This window comes from Notolabrus celidotus, chromosome 1, assembly GCF_009762535.1.
Source record: "Notolabrus celidotus isolate fNotCel1 chromosome 1, fNotCel1.pri, whole genome shotgun sequence".
Lineage (NCBI taxonomy): Eukaryota > Metazoa > Chordata > Actinopteri > Labriformes > Labridae > Notolabrus > Notolabrus celidotus.
In genome coordinates, this window is record NC_048272.1 from 38,782,953 (window position 1) to 38,807,919 (window position 24,967).

Below are 24,967 nucleotides of genomic sequence, written 5' to 3' on the forward strand. Positions count from 1 at the left end.
TTATGAGGTAGACAGATGAATGTACTCATCATCATCATCCCCACCATCATCCTCTGGATTCATCCTGCCTGGCTGGACTTGGTTTCATTTTGTTGCTGTTTATTTGTTTGATTGTTATTTTTGGTTCATTTGTAAATATTTTATTTTTGTATAGGTGGTTTATTATTTTATACTCTTAACTGATTCTGTTTTAATTTGATGAGTGTTGTTTGAAATGTCCCTGCTGGTGTGTTTGCATTTCATTTGCTTGTACCTTCAAGTTATCCAGTAAAGAACTCTGTTTCTGTGTTTCCTCCTCATGACCGACTCTTCAAACGCTTCCTCCTGAAAACCTGTGCTGCTCCAAACAATGAATTGTTCTGCACAGGTCTGCTGAGGTGTTGTTGTGTACAGACTGTTGAATGTTTTTTAACTTAACTATGATGTTTGTCTTTCAGCCTCCTGTGGCAAAAAAAGACCCCAGTGCTGTTAGTATGGCCCACATGCTGAAGAGGTCTGACACCAAGACGGAGAACCATACCAATGGATCAGAAGTCCATGCAAACATCATGAATGTCTCACCGCAGGTAGAGCACCTCTAAAAATACTATACTTTAGCCAGCGGGCTAACCTCTCTACAGCAGGGGTGTCAAACATGAGGCCCGTGGGCCAAAACCGGCCCGCCAGAGGCTCCAATCCGGCCCGAGGAACGACTTTGTAAAGTGAAAAAATGACAGAGAACTGTACTATTTTAAATTTGTTCTCTGGGGGTCGCATAAAATCATAGTGCTGTCATAGCGCTTTTTTTCAGGACTTTTTATCCAAAGTAAGAAAATAGATTACTTGTTGTTTGCATAATCTGGATGCGATTCATAAAGACTTTTTAGAGCACTATAAGATGATCCACTAACTACTAACTCTAGCACTACACTCCTGCATACAACAATGTCCAGCAAGCAAACTGTTCTTGCTCGAGCTGAGGGGTCAAAAATAATAAACTTTACCTTCTTCATTATTATAATCTCTCTGTTCTTTTGCTGTTAACATTACACTCTGTGTCAGGTGAATGGTTAACCTGTGTGTTTGGTGTGTTCGCAGCAGGTTTCAGGGTTAAAGAGGGAAATATTCGGCCCACTATTAGACTCATTATGGCAAAAAATACAACAGCTCTTTTTGTAGAAAGATACTTCATTAAATGTGAACATATTCAGAATGTTCTTGTACTTTTTGGGGCTAAAACAAAGGGAAAAATTTGGAGTTTTCGTTATTTATAGGTTATCATGTTATGATTTTACTGGTCCGGCCCACTTCACATCAAGTTGGGCTGTATGTGGCCCCTGAAATGAAATGAGTTTGACGCCCCTGCTCTACAGTATACACTCGCCGGCCAGTAAAAGGTTGGACCCCCTTTTGTCTTCAGAACTGCCTTTATTCTTTGTTGGCTGCACATCTCTGCTGCGAATCCCCCGTTCCACCACATCCCAAAGGAGCTCTATTGGATTGAGATCTGGTGGCTGTGGAGGCCATTGAAGTACAGTGAACTCATTGTCATGTTCAAGTAACCAGTTTGAGATGATATGAGCTTTGTGACATGTTGCATTATCCTGCTGGAAGTAGCCATCAGAAGATACCAAGTACACTGAGGTCATAAAGGGATGAACATAGTCAGCAACAATACTCAGGTAGGCTGCAGCGTTTAAATGATACTCAATTGGTACTAAGGGGCCCAAAGTGTGCCAAGAAAATATCCCCCACACCATTACACCACCTGCACCACCAGCCTGAACCATTGATACAAGGCAGGATGGATCCATGCTTTCAGGTTGTTTTCCCTAAATTCTGACCCTACCATCTGAATGTCCCAGCAGACATCGAGACACGTCAGACCAGGCAACGTTTTCCAGTCTTCTACTGTCTAATTGTAGTGAGCCTGTGCGAATTATTCCCTCAGTTTCCTGTTCTTAGCTGACAGGAGTGGCACGGGGTGTGATCTTCTGCTGCTGTGGCCCGTCTTCTGCCTTCAGAGATGGTATTCTGCATTCCTCGGTTGTAACAAGTGGTTATTTGAGTTACTGTTGCCTTTCTATCATCTCAAACCAGTCTGCCCATTCTCCTCTGACCTCTCACATCAACAAGGCATTTTCGTCCGCACAGTTGCCGCTCACTGGATATTTTCTCTTCTTCAGACCACTCTCTGTAAACCCTAGAGATGGTTGTGTGTGAAAATCCCAGTAGATCAGCAGTTTCTGAAATACTCAGACCAGCCCATCTGGCACCAACAACCATGCCACTTCAAAGTCATTCAAATCCTCTTTCTTCCCCACTCTGATGCTCGGTTTGAACTTCAGCAAGTTGTCTAAACCACGTCTACATGCCTAAATGCATTGAGTTGCAGCCATGTGATTGGCTGATTAGCTATTTGTGTTAAGCAATTTAAAAGGTGTACCTAATAAAGTGGCCGTTGAGTGTATATTTGATATTTACTGCATGTTAAATATACTGGTCATAGTATCCCATCAGTCGGCTGACAAATGGACCATTACTGAATAGTGTAATATCTTGGCAGAGCTTGGACTTGATTAGGAGGGAGCTCTTTCTTTGTTCCTCAGTGATGTGAAAAATAAAATTCCCTGGACGGGGATGACATAATAGCATCATTACAGAGTGATTAGAGTATTGACAGTGCATTAATGAGGATGATGAAAGCAGGTGTGAGTCTCATTCATCTCTCTAGGCAAAGATTTCCAAGCTGGCAGGCTCTCCCACAGGTGCCTTATTAAAATGTAATTATTGCTGCTCTTTTCAGCCAATGGTGTGGATGAACCCAAGTGCTCACGAGGAGCCTTTGAAGTGCCACATCATTGTTGAGTCAAATATCTCAGAGTATGACTGTAGCCTCTGCAAGTGTGTGCATCTGCATCAAATGGAGAATGACATAATGTTAAAGCAGACAGAGATCTCTCCAGCACTGACACTGTTCTGCCAGCAGAGGGAGTCACACTGTGTCTGTCAAGCCTCCTGATTGCTGCCAGCAGTCTGGCCTGAGATGTGGGTAGCACTGCCAGATTGTAGTTAAAGGAATTTGTTCAGCTTTAGGATTACTTTCAGAAACAATTCATCAAGTTAACACACGCTGCGTTTCATTGACAGTCATTCTGGCTAAGAATATGTTTGAATAAAAAGCCTTTGGCAATTATTCGGGTGAAGTTTGCATCAGCTGCTCTAACAAGATAAGATAAGATAAGATGAGATATTACTTTATTGATCCCGCGGGGGGGGGGGGGAATCAGCTGTTACAGCAACCCAGACATAAGTACAATCAAGAAGAAGTTACAATAAGTAAAATAAAATAAAAATAAAATAAGATAAGTAAAAATAAAAATAGATTAATGAAAATATAATACAATCTAGATATATACAATGTTACAATGGAATATAGATTAAATAGCAGTAATTACAGGCAGTAATAAAAAAAAACTGATTCAGTAGTGACAAGTTGACATGGTGTGATTATGGTTGGTAATGACAGATTAAGCAATAAATAAAAATAAATATGGGTATGAAATATGACTGAGTGGTAGTAAATAATAATAATGTAATATAACATAATATAATATAGCAAGATAATTATATAATACAGTATATTATGCATTATAATGTCATCAGCAGTCAAGGGCTTCTGAGTTGTAAATCGCTACTTATGGTGATTACCATAAATCACACACAGGTCTATTGATTTATTTGGAACTGACACTTTGACACATTGTCCTTCTTTGTAAACTGTTTTCTCAAGCAATAAAAAATCTAGGTATTTACACTCAGTTCAGGGATTATTAATATTACAAGCAACAATTTTAGAAGTTTTATCAAACGCTTTCAGCAGCAGTCTCTGTAGGGTTTGATGATGATGTTAACAATGACTCTAGTGAACCCTGAGAGTTTGCCACACTGTAAACCCAAACAGTGCTTCTAAATCATAGCCATTAAGGGTACAGCACTCAAAACCAGATATTTAGTTGAACTAACAATTCATTATTGAGTTAATCAAATGATTAATATTGTTTTAGTTATATGTGGATCAATTTGATTGAGTTAATATCAAGTGGCAACCTCCAGTCTAAAAATATGAGTCCAATGTGGAAGTGCTTAAAACTGCAGTTCATCGAGTGTCCACTTGAGGCTGGCTGCAGAAACACAGGAAACCACATACACACCAGTTCAAAAAAGCCGATCTTTACAGCAGAAATAAACATGTTTACAGCCAGTCAAAAAACAAGTAGTCTGTACGGGCACACTGTACGGGGTCGAATTTTTTCTAACGCGGCAATTTTGTAGATATTAAGATTACGAGTCTTCCAATGAGAGGCACAGCTGACTTGATTGACAGGCGGGAACACTGCAGCTGTTGGCTAGGAGGCTCAAAGCCCGCCTCTTTACCTCAAACTAGCTTGACAGCAGCAGTATGGCTGCCGTCGACGACACCAATGTGTATGACGTCATCAACGTCACCACGTAAGTCTTCACACACTTGAAAAACCACAATGACTGTGCTTCGCCAAGCAGCAAAACTAAACTGGAGACACAAGGATTCAGAACTACAAAATAAAACAGGAAACACAAGACTAGACTAAGAAAACACAACAAGAGACATGGATCACTAAACACTCAAGAGAGACAAAGGATAACTAATACAGAATAAACACGGGGAGGAACCAAGGCATGAAACACAAGGATGAAACTAAACTCACCATGACATGGACTCAGTTTCATCTAGTATGTATGAATTAAACATTTGGGGAAACTTGAAAATAAAAAAGAAAGAAAGAAAAGAATTGAGTAAACTGAAATCATATTTTATAATTTCAGTTATAGTAAAAATTGTATTTCCGCTACTTAAAAACTGTACGATGTAATCAGTAACCACAAACATTTAGAGTCATTTCAACTTGTTCAGGTTTACAGTGTTAACAGGAAAACACAGGTTAAAAAAATCTGGTCAGCTATGTCTGACTCCATCAAGTGTCGCTGTAAGCATTGACATCTTATCTGCATGTACCACACTTTCTACCTGGAATAACAAGTGGTGGACAGTAACAGAGTAAATGTACTTAAGTACATGTTTTGAGTATCTGTTCTTTACTTGAGTATTATTTTTTGTGGAACTTATTACTTTGACTCCATTTGAAAGACAAATATCATACTTTTTACTCCATTACATTTCTATCAGTGCTCTAGTTACTCACTACTTTATCTTTGAAGTCAGCTCATGAATTTTCTTTTCTGAAATCAGATCCCAAAGACTGTAAACTGTTGGTGTCCTTGTGTTTGGTTTGTCTCAGTGGTGTAGCCGTACCTCGGTTGAGCGTAGATCAAACGTTCTTCAGATCAGTGCGTTCATTTAGTCGTGGTGATGATGGCTATGACTGAGAAGGATGATGATTCTCTACCTGAGCACCACGGCCATATTTTAAACCCACGTTTGAGGTTTTGAAATGAAGAATGATTGTTTGTATAGTTGTAAATCTCTGATCTGTTTACCACACAAACTTCATCACAGCTTACAAAACATCAGCATCTAACCTGAGAAAGCATGTGGAGGTCTGTAGCTAACACACTGCTTTGATTCCAGATGAACATTGTAAACTTGTCTGTGCTTGTAGTAACTTAGTTTATATTTCATGGTAGACTTTTTAGATATGAAATCATGTTTTCTAGATAAACAGAACGGAGCAGAATGTTCACCCATGCATTCTTGACTGCACTCATGCTTTGTGAAAATACGTTTAGAGATATTTTAAAAAGTACTTTGAATACTTCAGTATTTTTAAAAGCAAGTACTCCAGGACTTTAACTCAAGTCAGAATCTGACTGAACAACTTTCACTTGTATTGGAGTAATGTTTGACCAGGAGGATCTAAACTTTGGATGTTACATCATGATTGGCAGCTCTGTTGATAACCGTAGACGGAGGAGCACCTTCCATATTTATTTGCTGTCAGTGGGAGAAAGTGATCTCCATTGAATGTTCTGGAAAGAAAAACAATTCTGTCAACCGTATGTTTTTGATGGTAAAGCTTTCAGAGTGTTGAAACTTTCAGCTTTGATACATTTAAAGTGCTCAAAGTGCTTGAATCCTAAAAGCTCTAGTTATAGTGCTCATAAGTGGTTTTGAAGTATGGAATCTTTTGATGTTGCATTCGGGGCTTTTTTCACAAACTTTTACAACTTCTGTGAATGCCAAGTTCATAACTGTGTTCAACATTTTCAGCACAAAAGATCAGACGGACATAAGATGATGTCTGGTTTGCCCGTTCATCATTGAACAAATTTAGCAAAAAAACCCCCACAATATGATAAATACTATAGCACCAACAAGAGGAGACTCTGATGTACTGAGACGTAAAACCAAATTCAGTCAAGTGGTAGTGTCTGTCAGAGGCTCACAGTCCTGGAACAAACTACCAGCTCACATTAGGGAGCTTGAGAACTACTATACCTTTCTAATCTGTTTCCTCATTTGATGCCCGTTCCCGGGGGCTTTGGCCGTAACTTTCCATCCTGTTTTTATAATGTCACAAACATTGTGTATGTAAAATGTGTTTGTAAGTCAGTCTGTGTAGCATCCTGTTAACTGTCGTGTGATATCCTGTCATTTTAAATATTGTTGTTTTATGTGAGTACCTGCCTTAGGACTACGGATGAAATTTAGCTTTTGTGCTAATTTCTGCATATTTACATTGATGCATACTGTTGAAATGTTGATTAATGTGCAATGTCCTAATCAAATAAACTCAAATTAAAGATAAGATAAGATAAGATATTACTTTATTGATCCCTGTGGGGAAATTTGGTTGTTGCAGACTTAAGCACAATCAAGAATACATTTGAATAAGTAAAATAAATAAGTAAAAAATAAAAATAGATAAATAAAATAATACAGATTTGAGATATATACAAATTTTACAAATGGGTTGAATAGAGGTAATGACTACAGGCAGTATTAAAAATGATTCAGTAGTGACAGGTTAACATGGTGTAATTATGGTTTGGTTATGACAGATTTAGAAATATAATAAATAAATATGGTTATATAACATGACTTTAAGTTGTAGTAAAGTTAGTGGTCAGCATGGTGCAGTCTGTGGCCTCCATTACTGTTCAACAGTCTGATGGCAGTGGGCACAAAGGAGCGCCTGAAGCTTTCAGTCTTGCACTGTTGTGGGATGATGCGTTGACTGAATGAGCTCCCCATCAGCCACAGCTCATCATGGAGAGGGTGAGAGGGGTTGTCCAGGATGGCTCACAGTTTGTCCATCATCCTCCTCCCAGCCACTCAGACATAGTTAGAAACTAGCTAGTTAATGTATAGAAGCACATACAGAAGATTTAAAAGGAAAGACAAACATCACAATATCATAAGGAGGAACTATGAAGTGTTTAACATTTCAGAACGTGTGTGTAGCTTTGTTTTTCATTGTGATCAATATCTATTTTTGATATTCTAGAGGCATTATGCTCCAGTCCTCGATGCAGACGAACATATTTGTTGTAGGACGTAAATAAAGACTCTTCCGGAGCATCTCATTGTTAATAAGTCATACTTTTCATCTTGTCTCCTTCAGAACTTCAGCCCACGAAAAGCTGCTGCTGCTGCTGCCCCTAAAGAAAATGGCTCCCCTGTGAGTATGCTCTCAGACACAATCCATCAGTGTGACAGAGTGTGTGTGTTGGTTTGCTTGTGCAGTGGCAGAACAAGAAACTCCAACCATTGTGTTGTAGCCCTGACTTTTCCCTGCTCTCCTGCGTCAAATGTTTTATGCTGAAATAACTGAGGACACACATCTGCATTATAATCCATGTGTCAGTGTTGCCACAGCACTTGTACTTGATGTCAGGATGTGGACTTGGTTGTGTGACTCAAACTAGATAGATAAGTAGATGGATAATGCCACTTGTCCTTGAATAACTATGGTTTCTCTGATAGCAGACGTTATTTAGGTGCATATATCTCTTCCCCGTATTTTCCTGTCAGATGAAATTCCATTCTTTAACTGAAAAGTGAGATAATGGTGCTGTCCAAGCCTTTAGTTTAGACTGTTAAAATACCATACCATGTCCTTTATTGTCCCCGTAGGGAAATTTGTCTCTGACATCAGTGCTGCACGTTACCTGCTCTTTAAAAAAATCACCACAATGACACAAGAACACACATAAATCAAAAATACAATAAATAGCACACATTCATACAACACACAGCATAGTCTTAAAGAGAGAGCACCATAACACTGTCCTAACCGTAACAGGCTATTTATGATTTAAATTCTGATAGAGATCGGCACAGAGGAGTTTTTAAAACAATTTAATTTACACTTGGGGACTCTGTACCTCCTTCCAGACGGTAAAAGTTCATACTTCATAAGATCTACAAGTATTCTCTGAGCCTGCCAAAGAACAGACTGCTCATAAATGGGCTGTAGGGAAGGGTTGCCAGTCTTTCCAATGACCTTCATGGCAGTCTGCACCAGGCGAGAGAGTTTCAACTGAACAGAGAGGTGACCATACCATGCGGTCATCCCATACCTGATGATACTCTCCAGTACAGCCTGATAAAACAAGAACATAGCCTGTTGATTAACACCAAACACCCTGAGCCGACTTACAGAATACAATCTTTGCTGTATGCGGGTGAACACAGGTTATCAATGTGGGTCTCCCAGCTGAACTTAATATCTAGGTGGACACCTAAATATTTGTAGGAGCCGACCTGACAGACGCTTATGTCGTGAATATGGACTGGACTGTGATCACCCACAGAGTGAGGGTCAAACACCATCTCCTGTGTCTTCTTCACATTGATTAAAAGGTGGTTATCATCGCACCACTGAACAAAGGTCTGTACCTCAGTGAAAGATGAGAGACCTGAGTCCTGGTACAGCAGACTGAGGAGGGCCGTATCATCTGAAGTGTAAAGAGGACAGGGGAATTCACACAGCCTTGAGGAGCTCCTGTACTAATAGATTTAGTGTCAGAGAAAAGAAACGTTGTCTTGTAAACAACCTCACATTTACTATAGATATATTTGGGAATGCCCTGACTATAAAACAAGCAAATGCTCTGAATGAAACAGAGAAGTAATAAAATAAAGAAAGGAAATAATAAACTTAATTACATAGATAATCCAGTTACTCTATGATTTGGGGTGAACTGACAAAAAGCTTGCAATAATAATACTGTTAACACCCTCTCTAACAGTCTGAATGTAATAATAGGTCTGAACCTGAACGTGTACGGGTTCTTAGGGAAGGTGTGCCTCTTAGTTTATTTTCACATGACGTGACATAAAGTGTCCTCTTAGACCAGCTGTGTAGGCTTCCCACATGTTTCCACACAATTTATAAGCTGACTTTATTAAAATGACTTTATTGGAACTATTAGTCTATATCACAAGCAGTGGTCTCTCTTCAGGAAGCCCCGCCCCTCTCCCATTCCTTCAATTCAAAATTCAAAACTCAGTATTAAAGCCTTTCTCAAACCATCTCCTCCTCCTCTTTCTGAGCACTTCCTCTTCACTCCACAAGCTTGTTTGGAGGGTTAGCCACTTGGATGCTGTCTCAAACCACTTAGCTGTTATTGAGAGTGGACTATAAAACCCTCAAGAGTGAGTGTACACCGCTGCTGACTCCCTGGTGAACATTTGTGTTTTTGGAGGTTTTGTTGGACAGGTAATACTTTCATTCAGGAACAACATACACACAAAAAGGCTTAGAGAGTAAATGAAGTGAGCTTGTTCTCACCTTCCACAGTGGGACTTATGGTGCTGTATCCATCATGCTGTGTTTAGGACAGCTTCCTGTATTTTTTACTTTGGAGAGGAGTTCGACATAAACCTTTATGTTTAGTGACATACACCTTTATTAAAGACCACCTACAGTCAGTTAGCAGTCACTATAAACAGAGTTCTCCTCACGACTCAGATGATGTGAAAAGAGTCTGGTTGAGGAAAGCTCGTGATCAGAGAAATGTAAAAGTCTGATGTTTTTTTTTTTTTTTATGAGATTGGTCAATTGGTCAAAGTCCCCAATGTCTGCAGAAGTAAAGGATCATGTAAAGTGAGTGTGTGTTTATGTGAAGTTGAATCCCTGCAGGGTGAGACCTTGTCCAGGCTTGTTGAGAGTATAAAATATGATCCATAATGTTAATTCATGCTAGAAGAAACAAAGATTTTTGCATCACGATGAACAACTCAACTCTCAACTCAACTTTATTTATATATCACCTTTCATACGTACAAGCATACAGCCCAAAGTGCTTCACAAAAGAACAGAGAGACAGAAAACAAGAGAAATGGTAAAATAAGGAAAGACATTCATTAAATAAAATACTTAAAAATAAAAAAAGAATATCAATACAGTAAAACCAATAAAATAAGTAAGAGTAAAAAGCAAAATAAAAAATCAGTTAAAGTTAAAAAATATCAGATAAATACAAAGAATAAATAAATTCATTCATAAATTCATAAATGTTAAAATAATGACTATTATAATGAAGTCCAGGGCTAAAATAAAATTACTCCAAATTAAAAGCTAGATTAAAAAGGTGAGTCTTTAGTTTACTTTTAAAAAAACCCAGAGAGTTGCTGTTTTATGTCGCTCTTGCTAATCAGAATTAACTACCAGTGTTATGGTGTTTTGACCAATCAGAATCAAGTAATTAAGCAGCCAGGTGATTATCAATCAATCCATCAGACCTTATTTGTGAAGCGCTTTTCATACAATGGTATCGTAACACAAAATGCTGCATATAAAAATAATAAAAAATAGAATAAATCAAAAATAAGAATAGAATAGACAAGAATATCTTTATTGTCATTGTCATGAGTACAACTAAATTAAGTGCAATCTCATTACAGTGCAAATAGATAATACAAAAAAAAAATGTGCCAAGACAACACAGAAACCCACATGACAGACAAACCCACACATACATCTATTTGACAATAATTGCACAATTCCCTTAGGCAAGATATCACAGTATTGAATTTATGTTTTAGCAGCGTTCAGTGCATTGATGGCTGTGGGCTAGAAACTGCTTTTGTCTATTTGTCCTGGTTTTCATGCCCCCAACACATACACACACACACACACACACACACACACACACACACACACACACACACACACACACACACACACACACACACACACACACACACACACACACACACACACACACACACACGGCACGTTGTGCGTTTGCAGTGTGTCCTGTCATGCTTTGTGTAAATCCCTCTCTCTCTTGTGATGGATGTGCTGCAGGTGAAACCCGGTACCCAGGAGAGGGAGTCTGTTGTGTCCCCGCTCACCATCACAGCTGAGAACGTGACCTCGGCGACCACAACTCAAGTTACCAAGGTAACGCTTCTACTGTTCCCATGGTTACTGCTCAATGACAGGAGCTTGGCAATCTGCCAACCACATCTATTTCAAATGTTAGACCACCACATGTTTATCCTGTGTTAGACCACCACACGTAACCTTTGTCAGACCACCACATCTGTATCCTGTGTTAGACCACCACATCTGTATCCTGTGTTAGACCACCACATCTGTATCCTGTGTTAGACCACCACGTCTGTATCCTGTGTTAGACCACCACATCTGTATCCTGTGTAAGACCACCACACGTATCCTATGTCAGACCACCACATCTGTATCCTGTTAGACCACCACACGTATCCTATGTCAGACCACCACATCTGTATCCTGTTAGACCACCACATGTTTATCCTGTGTTAGACCACCACGTCTGTATCCTGTGTTAGACCACCACATCTGTATCCTGTGTAAGACCACCACACGTATCCTATGTCAGACCACCACATCTGTATCCTGTTAGACCACCACACCTGTATCCTGTGTAAGACCACCACATATGTATCCTGTGTTAGACCACCACATCTGTATCCTGTGTAAGACAACCACACGTATCCTATGTCAGACCACCACATCTGTATCCTGTGTTAGACCACCAAATATGTATCCTGTGTTGGATCACCACATCTGTATCCTATGTTAGACCACCACATCTAGATCCTATGTTAGCCCACCACATCTGTATCCTGTGTTAGACCACCACATCTGTATCATATGTTGGACCACCACATCTGTATCCTGTGTTAGCCCACCACATCTGTATCCTGTGTTAGACCACCACATCTGCATCTTATGTTAGACCACCACATCTGTATCCTGTGTTAGCCCACCACATCTGTATCCTGTGTTAGACCACCACATCTGCATCTTATGTTAGACCACCACATCTGTATCCTGTGTTAGACCACCACATCTGTATCCTGTGTTAGACCACCACATCTGTATCCTGTGTTAGACCACCACGTCTCTATCCTATGTTAGACCACTACCTCTCTATCCTGTGTTAGACCACCACATCTGTATCCTATGTTAGACCACTACATGTATAATAAGAACAGGATAATGAAACTGAAGCATATGAACTGTTTTTTTAGACTGTGAAAGGAGGCTACTCAGAAACCAGAATCGAGAAAAGGATTATAATCACAGGAGACGACGACGTGGACCAACATCAGGTGAAGACAAGTTATATTAAAACAATGAAACACCTGGATGATATGATCAGTGTTGGCACATGTAGATATTTTTGAAGGTTTGTGACCCACATGTTGATGCGTCTTATTCCCAGGCCCTTGCCATGGCCATCCAAGAGGCCAAGCAGCAGCACCCCGACATGCTGGTGACGAAAGCTGTTGTTATCAGGGAAACAGAATCTCCGACTGAGGAGCTGAAGCAGAGAACAGAGGTGTGACTGTTTTTACTGTATTTATTTAATCTTTGTTTGTATGGGGAAATTATGAAGCATGTCAACTGAAGCCACACACAACAGCACTTATACCCTGAGCTGATTTTCAATGGCCGTCCTTAGATCGGCCTTTAGACTACATAACATCAACAACATATGCAACAAAGTCAGTAAAAAAACTAACTTAACAATCAAAAAAATATGCTCCTCCCTCAGGCACTGTGTCCACTGCCCCTATTTTTTGCACTCGGAGCGCTCACAACATAAATTTCAGAGCGCTTCTCACCAGCGTTTACTGTGGCTAGGTAATGAAAGTCGTCCCGCAGCACTACCGCTTCCCTAAGTGACTGTTAGGTCTGTTTTAAATGCTCTGTATGCTTCATATTTGCTTTCATTCAATAACATTTCAACAAGAAACTGTAAAAACTATTGATTTAAATCGTGTAGGAGCATCAGCAGCAGCTCTAAACTCGGAAGTTATACCTTGAAGAAGTGATGACTTTTCTCCTCTGTACAGACCCCCGCCATTAATGCTTACAAAATTGGAACAGGAGGTCTCGCCCCTTCTTGATTCTGATTGGTTGGTGATCAAGAAGGGGCATTGATGACGCTGCATTGTTCCAAAGGTTAAACTGTTTTCAACTCAGAACCAAGCGGCAACCTCCGGTCTCAAAATATGAGGCCTATGCGGAGGTGTTATAAACTGCAATCCATCGAGGATCCACTAGGGGCTGGCTGCAGAAACACCAGAAACCACATAGACACCCATTCAAAGAAAAGATAAGATACTTCTTTATTCGTCCCGCAACGGGGAAATTCATGGAGCTACAGCAGCAAACAAGAAGGTGTACAGTACAAGAATTTCAACAAGAATATATATAGAAAAGAAATGTTCATCAGAGACGACAGCCTGGCCATAATTCTCCTGTCAGCCACCACCTCCACAGGGTCCAGGACTGAGCTGGCCTTCTTCACCAGTTAGTTCAGTCTTGCTCTCCTGTATCCTGTCCGTCCACAGCAGGTGAAATCCTTTCAATGTGGCGTTCGTGTCCGTTGTTAGATCTGTTAGCATGATGCTACTCTGGTGCTGGGTTAGCTTGTCCACCTTATCGTAGATAGATCTTACATTCCCCATAACGGTGGGTGGAAGGACAGGTCGATGTCGTCTTTTTTAGCTTGCACCTCAGTACCAGCACGTCATCCTTGCCTCCTTCTCCTCAGCTCGCAGGGCACATCGGGCCTAGCATCATTTAGCATCAACATGCTATGGCTGCTAACAGCTGATCTCGTATGTAAACAATGTTACCATGGATACACGCAGGATCTCCGGACAGACACAGGAACAAAAATAGTAAAAACACTACCGTAAACGTAGCCAGTTTGGTGTCTATGGCCAACAAATGATTCATTAAAAGTCATGACAGGCTCCAAATACAAAGATAACTAAACAGATATGAAAAAAGTCGAAAAAAGAACAACGAAGAGAAAGCTGCTGCAACAAGCAGCCACTCAAACGGCTCTAAGCAACGGAAGGAAGACCATCTTTACAGCAGAAATAGACATGTTTACAGCTTGGTTCAAAAAAACGGCTTGGGTCTACGTTGCTAATTTCTCTATCAGCATGCAATTTATGGGGGGTGAATTTTTTCATAACGTGGTAATTTCAAAGATATTTGAGATTACGAGTCTTCCAATGAGAGCCACAGCTGACTTGACTGACAGGTGGGAACACTGTAGCTGTTGGCTAGGAGGCTGAAAGTCCGCCTCTTTACATCACAATCGCTCAACAGCAGCAATATGGCTCCTGCCAACGATTGGCCTCATAACAACGCTTCAGAAAACAGATGAGTGACAATAGGATCCTACGTCCATTATTTATACAGTCTATGATAACAGCACAAAGAACGACGGTAGTGGACATGGCACCTAAGAGGGAGGAAGACATAGTTTATTTATTCCTTCCTTCATTCATTTATTTGATTTTACTGAGTGTGAACAAGAAGAACTCCTGACTATAAAGAAGGAGAAGTTTGCAGGCTTTAGAACATGTTTCACCTCAATCAGATGCCAGGCACTTATCAGTTATTTCCTACACTATTATTTTACATGTTCGTACACTAACAGAGGCAGGGATATGTACAAATAAAACTATTTATAAATAATGATGTTTTCATGATTTTACTTCCACCTGTGTGTTCATGTGGGATAACATGTCTGTGTGTTGACTCTTTGCAGTCCTGATTGGTCGAGGTGGAACTCTGAGGCAGAGGGCAGGAGAGGATCTTCCAACTGTGTGTCTCCTAACCTAGAGTGCAATACTCCGCAAACCTGAATGAGGACACCCCCCCATCTCCCCCCTGCCCCTTCTCTCTATGAAGCAGTACACCTCCACTCCTTTTACCTTTAGACAGACCGACTGTGACTCTGCCTCTGACCCGACTTGGCCTCCTGTCCTGTCCCAGCCAGTGCCAGCCCTCCTCCTCCTCCTCTTCCTCCTCATGGAATGGGAATTGACATCGTTTGGTTTTCATCAAGTCGTTTGATGCAAGATAAAGAGTGACACCCGGTCACAACTGTTTCCATTTAAATTCACCTTTAACTTTGCACATTAATGCATATATTTGGCTCCTTTGAACTATGAGTTTCAACCCGACCTCTCACGACTTCCTTCTTTCTGCAAAGCCCAAAACATCTGTCCCACACTACTCTTATATGAGAGTAAGACGTAAGAGTAGAGGAGGGTTTGTGAAGAGATGGAGACAATGCTGGTGGTGGGAAATTGGGGATCTGGAGGTCAATGCCATGGCAAGATGAGGCCTTTTTGCTCATTGTTGCCACCCTCTGGCTTTGACACCTCTAGTATAATAAACAGCTGTCTTATTAGCTTTTTACATTTTTATCTATAGAGGATCTAATTTATGTCCAGTTGTCGCTTGTTTATGAAATATGTATAATATCAGATGATTATAATCTGCATGAGTCAATTACAAAATAGCTGAGGGAATGAAAAGAAAAATCCACGACGTGCACATGTGAAATCTATAAGGACTCTGTCATGATGGGACTGAGCACATACAGTGAAACTGTAGAATCACTGGGCCAGAGGTGGGACTCGATGTGGTATTGATGGACCCTCCTGAAGAAGGACTATTGTGCACACTTCATTGGACAGCTGGAACTCCGATTTAGTCCCAGCAACAGACTCTCATCACTGTCCTCCCGTTCCCCCGCTCACTGTTATCAATCTCATTTGGTGTCTACTCGTCATCTATATAAAGGAATGCTAGATACTCGTTTGGGCACAGTTAAAGCATTTTTAGAGAATTTAATATAAATAACGTTTTATCTAATTACGTTTCAGAAATGTAAACTAATGTTATCCTTTTTTCCTACCCTGTTTTACTGCCTTTCATCATGAAACAGAGTTTACATGATATTCTTGTGTTTTTGGACGCTTCAGTCTTTGATGTGAATGTACATCTGGAAACCTCCAAGAGAGACTTGTTATGCTGTTACATTGCTCAATGCTTGTTATTCACTGGAGATCTTACAGAGTTAATCATGGAGATCTCTCTTCCCGGATTGGGAAGCTGTGATGCAATGAAGTGAAATGCACTGAACTGTTGGACAAACCTTCAGTGGGTTCGTTTTGCCTGGTCTTATCTAGTTGTCTGTGTTCAGTTCACCTCAAAATTTAAGGTCTAACAGTTTCCTTTACCATTCCTTCAAACAGCTATAGATGTAGACAGAACGTGCGTCTATTTAAACATCCAGAGGAAACATTCATATTCATTCAGAGTTATCCAGTCAAGCCTGTTTGGCTCTTTTGGGTCCAGTAAAGTAAGGGATAATGTATGGTTAGCAGGTTGTTTTGGAAAAATAATCCCGACTGCTAGCCATACATTATCCCGCTTATTACCCAGCTTCTAACTTAAAATATAAAAAAAACACGTTAAAAACATTGATTAAAGATGATTTTATTGATTTAAATGATTTATGTTTACAGTTTTTAAAAATAGTCCCAGTGATTCCTCGTCAGTTATCGTTCCATGGTGATGGATTCTTATTGAACATGAACCTGTCCACATTCAGCTCTCCTCCTTCTCTGAGCTCTGTGGTTCACACACCTTTAAAAATAAACTAATGTCCCAACTTTGAACCCTGCTGCTATCATCACCACCACTCATGGTTTAAGTTTCTTTGTAGAGATCGCTAACCTAAAGTTTCTCTCACCTGCTCCACTCATTGATCATATTGATGGACAGGATCCAAGATGAAAATGTCAATAGCCTGCTGATTTAGCATGCAAACTGAAGCTAACTTTTTGGCCACTTTGTTTGATGCTAACGGAAGCTAACGGTTTTACCTCACCTTATGGTCTGTGGTGTCAACAAGCAGAAGCTAAATGTGTCTGAACTCTTTTCTGCGGATTGATTAGACATGACGTGAGATCAGTTTGCCTCTGGTGTTGCTCATGTTAGTGAATATTAATAAGCACTGTCAAGGGCTTTGGACCAATCAGAATCAAGCTTCTTACACAACTGGAAGATCAGTAAGAATGCCGGGTAATAATGTTTCATAATTATTTTCTCCCACTAGCTTGTGAATCATATTCAAAACAAAACCACAACAGTAAACGTAAGCATGCTGCATAACATAGATACAGCATAAGGGTTATGTTTCTCTGTGTTTGTTACTTTGAACAACACCATTCACAAACAAGCAGCCATTTTTAATCATTTGCAATATAAAACTCATTGATTACTCTACGCCCGTTTAAAGAGGGATGTTTTGAATCACGTGCATGCTCACAAACACTGCCTGGAAAGTTCAAAACCACAAGACTACCATGGGTCCTGTTCTGTTTTCAGTCTGATTTATCTTAAATTATGGTGTATGAGTTTGTAACTGTATTTATAGAAGTGGTGAATGTGTGGCCTGTGCTTCTCCTCCCGTCCCCCTTACAGACAAAGCCTAGACTTATAGTGTGACTTACATTTACGAGAACCCGTTGGCTGTCACATAACGTATATCCTGGATGACCTTTAATACTTTACTATGCATCACTTATCATACATAACAGTCCCTCTAATCAAGCCTGACCAATGTTAGCTGTGTTGCTTTCATAGTGCTACTGTTAACCAAAGCAGTGAAGCACACTGCTCGTGAGATTTGCAATAAGCAGCCATTATTCTTTATTATATCCTCTAAAGGGAGAAAACTGTGAACTGTCATGCATAACAAAGTGTAACCAAAACGCATAACACAGAGTAAGTGGTACTCCAAGAAGCTTCTCAATCACTCGTGACCATGGCTTTGTCACCCCCTTTGTCTCACCCTCCCATCCTGACCTGAAACTGTTCACCTGCTGTTAATCTGTCAGAGGAAACAAGAGATTCCAAAACCGCTCTTTTTTTTTCTCCCGAGTGTATTTTGCTTTGTTTGATTTCTCTGGTCATAACACACTGGACTGTTGTAAAGGCATTTACTCGCAGCGACAGCAGCACGTTCACTGTAAACTGTTGGGAGAAAGGCCTGTCTCTGCTGTATTTGACGACAACTGATGGAAGAAAAACTACTGTCAGCATCAGGAGAGGAGATGTGTGTTGTGGGCACGCTGGTGAATTGAAGGATGGAGAGCCTGTATTTGTATATAAATATCCACACACCCATGTACTACCCCTCAAACATTTAGAAAATGTCTCCAGAGTATAGTTATGTTTTTAGATAAGGTATTAAAGTAGGATTGGAAGACATCAGTGCAACAGAAGTGTTCAATAATGGGTGCCTTATGTTTCTTGTTTACTGACACAGGAGTCAGCAGCAGTCAGCTGAGCGCTCTGGTAATAACCACGAGGCAGATGTAGAAATGACCTGCTGTCTCTGCTCTCAAGGTGAGGACGAGCTGTCAGGACAGTGAATTACTGTCTTGCACAGACTGTGACATTGAGAGCTGTTACAAAGCAGTGTCCCTAAAACCAGCCTGTGCGTTCAAGAAGAAGAAAACACACACTGGCCCGATTAACTAAAACAAACCCAACAGAGCTCTGGTTTCAGATATGAACCTTTATTTTAGGAAGAACATTAAACCGCTCTGCTGTTCAGCCTCCACCTTCAATTCTCCACTGCCTTTTGCTCTACATTCCCCTAGTGCTTGGTGGTGTGTATTTACTGTATTTGCATTCAGTCTTAATGGAAAACATAAATGCATAAATAAATGTCTCCGTATGATTCAAGCATTGTCTCTGATTGGGCTGTGGTTTTGCAAAGTCTCCCCGGGTGAGATACTGGACCCTAAATTTCTCCCAAAGGTTCTCAGTGTGTGTCTGTGAATATTACCAGACAGCTGTCACATATTAATAATTAATAATATGTAATAAATGGTTGTGTTTTTAATATATGTATGGGATTGTTATTGCATTGAAACAAAGAACACTACTTTGTTCTGCCATCTTGTGGCCAAATTCAGCACATATATATGAGAGTGGTGCAAACTCAGGTTGGCTGTGTGGTTAGAGTGCCATCTAGTGTTTCATCTGCAACATTCAAACACATACGAGACTCAGTCTATGGGGAAGGAGTTTATACACACATTTGCAAAATTAAAAACAATACATGTAGCGTATATATGAATAAATGTTTATATGGTATTTATGTAAATAAGTGTTTCATAAGAAGCCGGGGACAAATGTTTGAACAGCTGACAGTGACTCTGAAGTGGATTTCTCTGATCTGAGAAACATTCCTGATGATGTTTAGTGTGTTGTCATACAGGGCTATCCCAGGATTGGTTGTACAAACTATTACATATGTTACCATATTAATATAGTATACCATCACTACAGTCAGTGGTGGACAAAGTACACAGCTTCATTACTTCAAAGTATAGATACTCCAAATATACTCAAATATTACTCCAATACAAGGGAAAGTTGCTCTGTCAAATTATTACTTGAGTTAAAGTACTGAAGTATTCAAAGGTCACGTAGCTCAACACGCTTTCTCAGGTTGGACAGTGAATGTTTGTATGTTTGGGCAGAGTGGGAAACAGGGAGAACATTTCAAACCATACGTATCATTCTTCATTTCAAAAACCTCTAACATGGGCTGAATATATGGACATGGGTGCTCAGGTGGAGAATTATAGCCATCATTACCACCTCCACATGAACTGCCTGATCTGAGTGATGCTCTGTGTTTGCTCCACGTTCAACCGTAGAGACGCACGATATACAGGTACGACTAAAACACTGAGACAAACAGAACTACACAAACACAGTTTACTGTCTTAGGGATCAGATTTCAGAAAAGAGAAGGACATTCATCAGCTGACTTCAAAGTTAAAGTAGTGAGTAACTAGAGCACTGATAGAAATGTAGTGGAGTCAAAAGTATGATTTTTGTCTTTCAAATGGAGTAAAAGTATTCCCCCCAAAAAAATACTCAAGTAAAGTACAGATACTCAAAAAATGTACTTTAGTACAGTACTAAGGTAAATTCACTTTTTTACTGTCCACCACTGACTACAGTTTACTACTATATTCTATATTACTACTAAATGACAATATATTATAAAAATACTCTCTCTTTCTCTGAAGTTATACAATAAAAATGATATGTACATACTTGTATATTTACACCTCATAAATACCTGATATCACAAGGTATCAATCAATCTTAATTTATATAGTGCCAAATCCCAACAAACGTTCTCCTCAGACTCTTTCCAAACAGAGCAGGTCTAGACTGTACTCTATGTTCTATTATTAACAAAGACCCAACATCAAGACAGGATAAGATCCAGTCCCATATTACAGACAGGACTCAGTCTGATCTCATCTTAATCCACCATGAGCAGAGCACTTTGCAGCATTTAGCAAGTTACAGTGGCAAGGACAAACTTCCTTTAACAGGCAGAAACCTCCAGCAGGACCAGACTCATGTTAGACACACATCTGCTGAGATAGTGTTGGAGTTGGAAAGAGGGATAGAGGAGAATAAGAGATAGAGGGAGCGGTGATAGTGATACAGGATGTGCAGTTTCAAGGATCTGCGTCTTTAAGGTCAAATAGGGGCACCGTTGGCCTCGCGATTCAAGCCTACACCCCATCTAACAGAGGCTACAGTCCTTGTTGCAGAGGTCACAGGTTTGCAAGTTGACCATTTGCTGCACGTCTTCCCCTACTCTCTAATCCCAACATTTCCTGACTCTCTTTAGCTGTCCTAACCAATGAAGACAAAAATGCCTTAAAAATAACTTTATAAAGTTGAATTAATGTTGAATTATGGGAAAGATATGATACAGTATTTTTGGGACTGGATCTATAATAAGTGTTTCATACCAATGCTTCCATAATTTTATTCCCAATGCAAATCAGCATCATCCTGTAAAATCCAGATACAGTCTGTCATTCACAGTGGTGGACAGTAACAAAGTAAATGTACTTAAATACATGTTTTGAGTATCTGTACTTTACTAGAGTATTATTTTTTGGGGGGGAATTTTTTACTTTTACTACATTTGAAAGACAAATATCATACTTTTGACTCCACTACATTTCTATCAGTGCTCTAGTTACTCACTACTTTATCTTTGAAGTCAGCTGATGAGTTTTCTTTTCTGAAATCAGATCCCAAAGACTGTAAACTGTCGGTGCACTTGTGTTTGGTTTGTCTCAGTGGTGTAACCGTACCTCGGTTGAGCGTAGATCAAACGTTCTTCAGATCAGTCGTTCATTTAGTCGTGGTGATGATGGCTATGACTGAGAAGGATGATGATTCTCTACCTGAGCACCACGGCCATATTTTAAACCCATGTTTGAGGTTTTGAAATGCAGAATGATTGTTTGTATTGTTGTAAATCTCTGATCTGTTCACCACACAAACTTCATCACAGCCTACAAAACATCAGCATCTAACCTGAGAAAGCATGTGGAGGTCTGGAGCTAACACACTGCTTTGATTCCAGATGAACATGTAAACTTGTCTGTGCTTGTAGTAACTTAGTTTATGTTTCATGGTAGACTTTTTAGATATGAAATCATGTTTTCTAGATAAACAGAACGGAGCAGAATGTTCACCCATGCATTCTTGACTGCACTCATGCTTTGTGAAAATACTTTTAGAGATATTTTAAAAAGAACTTTGAATACTTCAGTATTTTTAAAAGAAAGTACTCCAGGACTTTAACTTAAGTCATAATCTGACTGAACAACTTTCACTTGTATTGGAGTAATGTTTGACCAGGAGGATCTATACTTTGACTTCAGTCATGAAGACGTGGACTTTGTCCTGACCAGCAGAAGAATACTCCTCCTCTGTGTTGATCATCTATAATGAACACACACTCCAACAGAGCTGAATGAGCCTGCTTGTATAAATCAATAATCTTTATTAACACAGTATAAACAACAAATAGCAACAGAGGAAACTCGCATGTAGAGCGTATATGGACGGTAGACCAGTAGTACATTTCAGAGGGGCTGACTGAGACAGAAGCAAAGACACAGGGCTGATCATGGTTCAGATATCATGGTGCACATACAGTAGGCCTATACACAAACCTATCAGATGCATGGACTTGCATGTTCCTAAAGCCATTCAGTCTGTTTGCAGATGGACAGAATAGAGAGGACGCACAGTCATGCTGAGCAACAGTTACCTACAGTATGAAACAAAGTCATTACATAAAAACATAAAGTAAATCATCTCTTTAGAAAGGTTCTTTTATATAAATGATTTGAAGTGTACAAAAACAGTATTTTACACATTTCTTGATGCATTTCTTGCATCTGAGCAAGACTCCGTAGCCTACAGCACACCTCCCTTTAAAGTACAAACTACTTCACTGGATTACAAGCTACATACAGACTGCACTGTACCTCTGTAGCACAGCACGCCCACATGGCATTAAAAGAGAATGGGAAAGAAAAAGATCAGCAGCATCGTCTTTTATTAGGAATACACACATATAAAAATGCACCAGGCCCTCATATATTGCCAAAATCCATGCAAAACAGCTGAATGCCATCCAAACTAATCATAGTGACCCCACCACATACAGTATGCATCAACACAGCAGCATGTAAACATCACTGCGGCTGCTCTATAGTTCTATGTTTCTAATGTTCTTGATATACACATAAGTTAAGGCTCTTTAAGGACCTGAGGATTTTGAACATATGATGAGGCACACAGAAGGCAAAGAATAGCTCTAAACACAGGGCTAACTGAAAGAAGAGGAGCATGAGACAGCCACAAGGGTCCAGTCCCCGGAGCGGTCCAATGACCAAGCTAGAGGAACTCAGGGGAGGTGCTCTCCAGTACAGCTTGGTGCTGTTTCAGACAGCGAGCTCAAAGGGCTTCTGGGAGTCTGAATTTCTGGAAGTTCTTGGTCACCTTCCACAAGAAAACTGGCTGTAAAAACTGGACATGCTAACACGTTCTTTCCTTTATCTCAGGCTATCTGACACCAGTGAAGCTATTGGTAGTAGTATCCATTACATCTGTCCTTAGTGGCCCTGAAGCGATCCAAGCTGAGTGCAATTATAATGTCATTTACAGTCTTCCTTATGTGCAAAATTGATATCTGGAGTTCAGCAGAAGCTAATATGAAGCTGCAGTATTCCCCCGTTAGCAAGTTCAAGCGGGTATCTTTGTAGTGCAGAGGTTTGCTATCCCAGTAACAACCTGACATTGAAGTACCAGGATAAATCACTCTGCTGCATAGCAGCATTTTGAGAATGAGGATTTCATGAGAGGAGAACCTTGGAATACAGTTACAGCCTCATAGAAGCTTCGGCCTGAAGAGAAAAGTTTTGCACGGAACACCAACTGGATTTGTCCCCTGTCCTAAAAAGTGAAGTCATGTTTCAAAGGGCCAGTATGGACAGCAGTGGTTACACAATACACACAGATAGTATTTGAGTATTGCATTAAGAAAGTTTGGACAAATATTCAGACTTCTTGTTTTTGTTTTTGTTTTTGTAGTTAGTGCCAGTGAACAGGAGGATAACCCAAAGATAATATAGTGTTGTCTTGCAGATTTAACACATTGGAAAGAAGTTTCCAATCTATCTCATCCACTTTGCACGAGCATTAGTCAGCCAGCTTTTTTAGATTCGCAAACATGAACTCTTTAGCATCTGCTGTCTGGGAATATATGATTTGAAAAGCTCTCTTCACTTGCAGCACTTGTAAATGACTGATATAAACAAAGACCTAATGCAGTCCTCTGATTGAAATATTGCAGAAATGCAGAGATGTAAGAGATAACAGTAAGCCTATTAGGTCACTCATTTAAGACAAGAAAGAGCTGTTGTGGTGTTACAACCTAAGTTACAAGTATTACCCTATTCTCAAAGACAAAAGGTGCACTGTCCAATCAGATCCCAAACCTCCAGACTGGAATATTTGATGATGTTGTTTGTCACACACTTAATTATTCTCTAACCCAGAAAGCCCAGACCAACATCAAATTAACTATGAAAAAAATCTATAAAAGCTTAACATACAAAAAGATGCATTTAAGACTTTTTTCTTTTTTCTTATGAAAGCTGCTTTGGTAACAACATAGTCGCGACATCAGTCAATCCCCTTTACTTAGCATGGGTGCTGAATGGGAGTCCTTTTCTGTCATCTCAATGGTGTATTTTTTCCTTTTTCGTCAGCATCTTCCTTCTGCGGCTAAAATCTAAATGAATGGATCTAGTCACACCAGAGCGGGCTGTGTTTGCATTCCTCTGTTGAGCTGTCTGCACATCAGATTCAACGTCTGCTGGAAGCTGTTTGTCATAAAGATGTCCGTGCTGTGAAAGACAGTGCTATTGTACTGAGGGCTGACAGAGTGGAGACCTTGGACGCTGAGCCGACTGCGTTGGGGCCTGGAAGAGTATTAAAAAGAAACATGACTACTGGTTAGTTTGCTCTAAAAGATGAAATAACAGGCTTTTGGAGTTTCATTTCCTCAATTGAGACTGTTCCAGTAATCACCATAAAGCATTTATCTCTAAAAGTTATTATTCTAGCAGCACAATGAGAAGGCACTCTAAGTAACTGCTCAACTTTAAGGTGTCAACTGGAGGACATAATTATACAAATGTCACATGTAGCACATTATTCATGGTGCTATCTGTTCTTTTGGATGTGTTGAA

At 39.9% G+C, this 24,967-nt stretch overlaps 2 protein-coding genes across 2 annotated transcripts in view; one reads left to right on the plus strand and one right to left on the minus strand.

The window, feature by feature from the left end:
* Positions 1–19,050, plus strand: part of LOC117813791 (band 4.1-like protein 1) — a 64,285-nt gene extending 45,235 nt beyond the window's left edge. Inside the window, exons 16-21 of the mRNA XM_034684827.1 lie at positions 438–566; positions 7,602–7,658; positions 11,295–11,390; positions 12,506–12,586; positions 12,700–12,816; positions 15,052–19,050. Of these exons, the coding sequence (XP_034540718.1) occupies positions 438–566; positions 7,602–7,658; positions 11,295–11,390; positions 12,506–12,586; positions 12,700–12,816; positions 15,052–15,057 (486 nt within the window). The 3' untranslated portion in view covers positions 15,058–19,050. The remainder of the gene's footprint in view (positions 1–437; positions 567–7,601; positions 7,659–11,294; positions 11,391–12,505; positions 12,587–12,699; positions 12,817–15,051) is intronic.
* A 3,136-nt stretch (positions 19,051–22,186) lies between these two features.
* LOC117819604 (contactin-4-like) overlaps positions 22,187–24,967 on the minus strand; it is a 184,149-nt gene continuing 181,368 nt past the window's right edge. Inside the window, exon 22 of the mRNA XM_034693060.1 lies at positions 22,187–24,697. Coding sequence (XP_034548951.1) covers positions 24,606–24,697 — 92 coding nt within the window. The 3' untranslated portion in view covers positions 22,187–24,605. The remainder of the gene's footprint in view (positions 24,698–24,967) is intronic.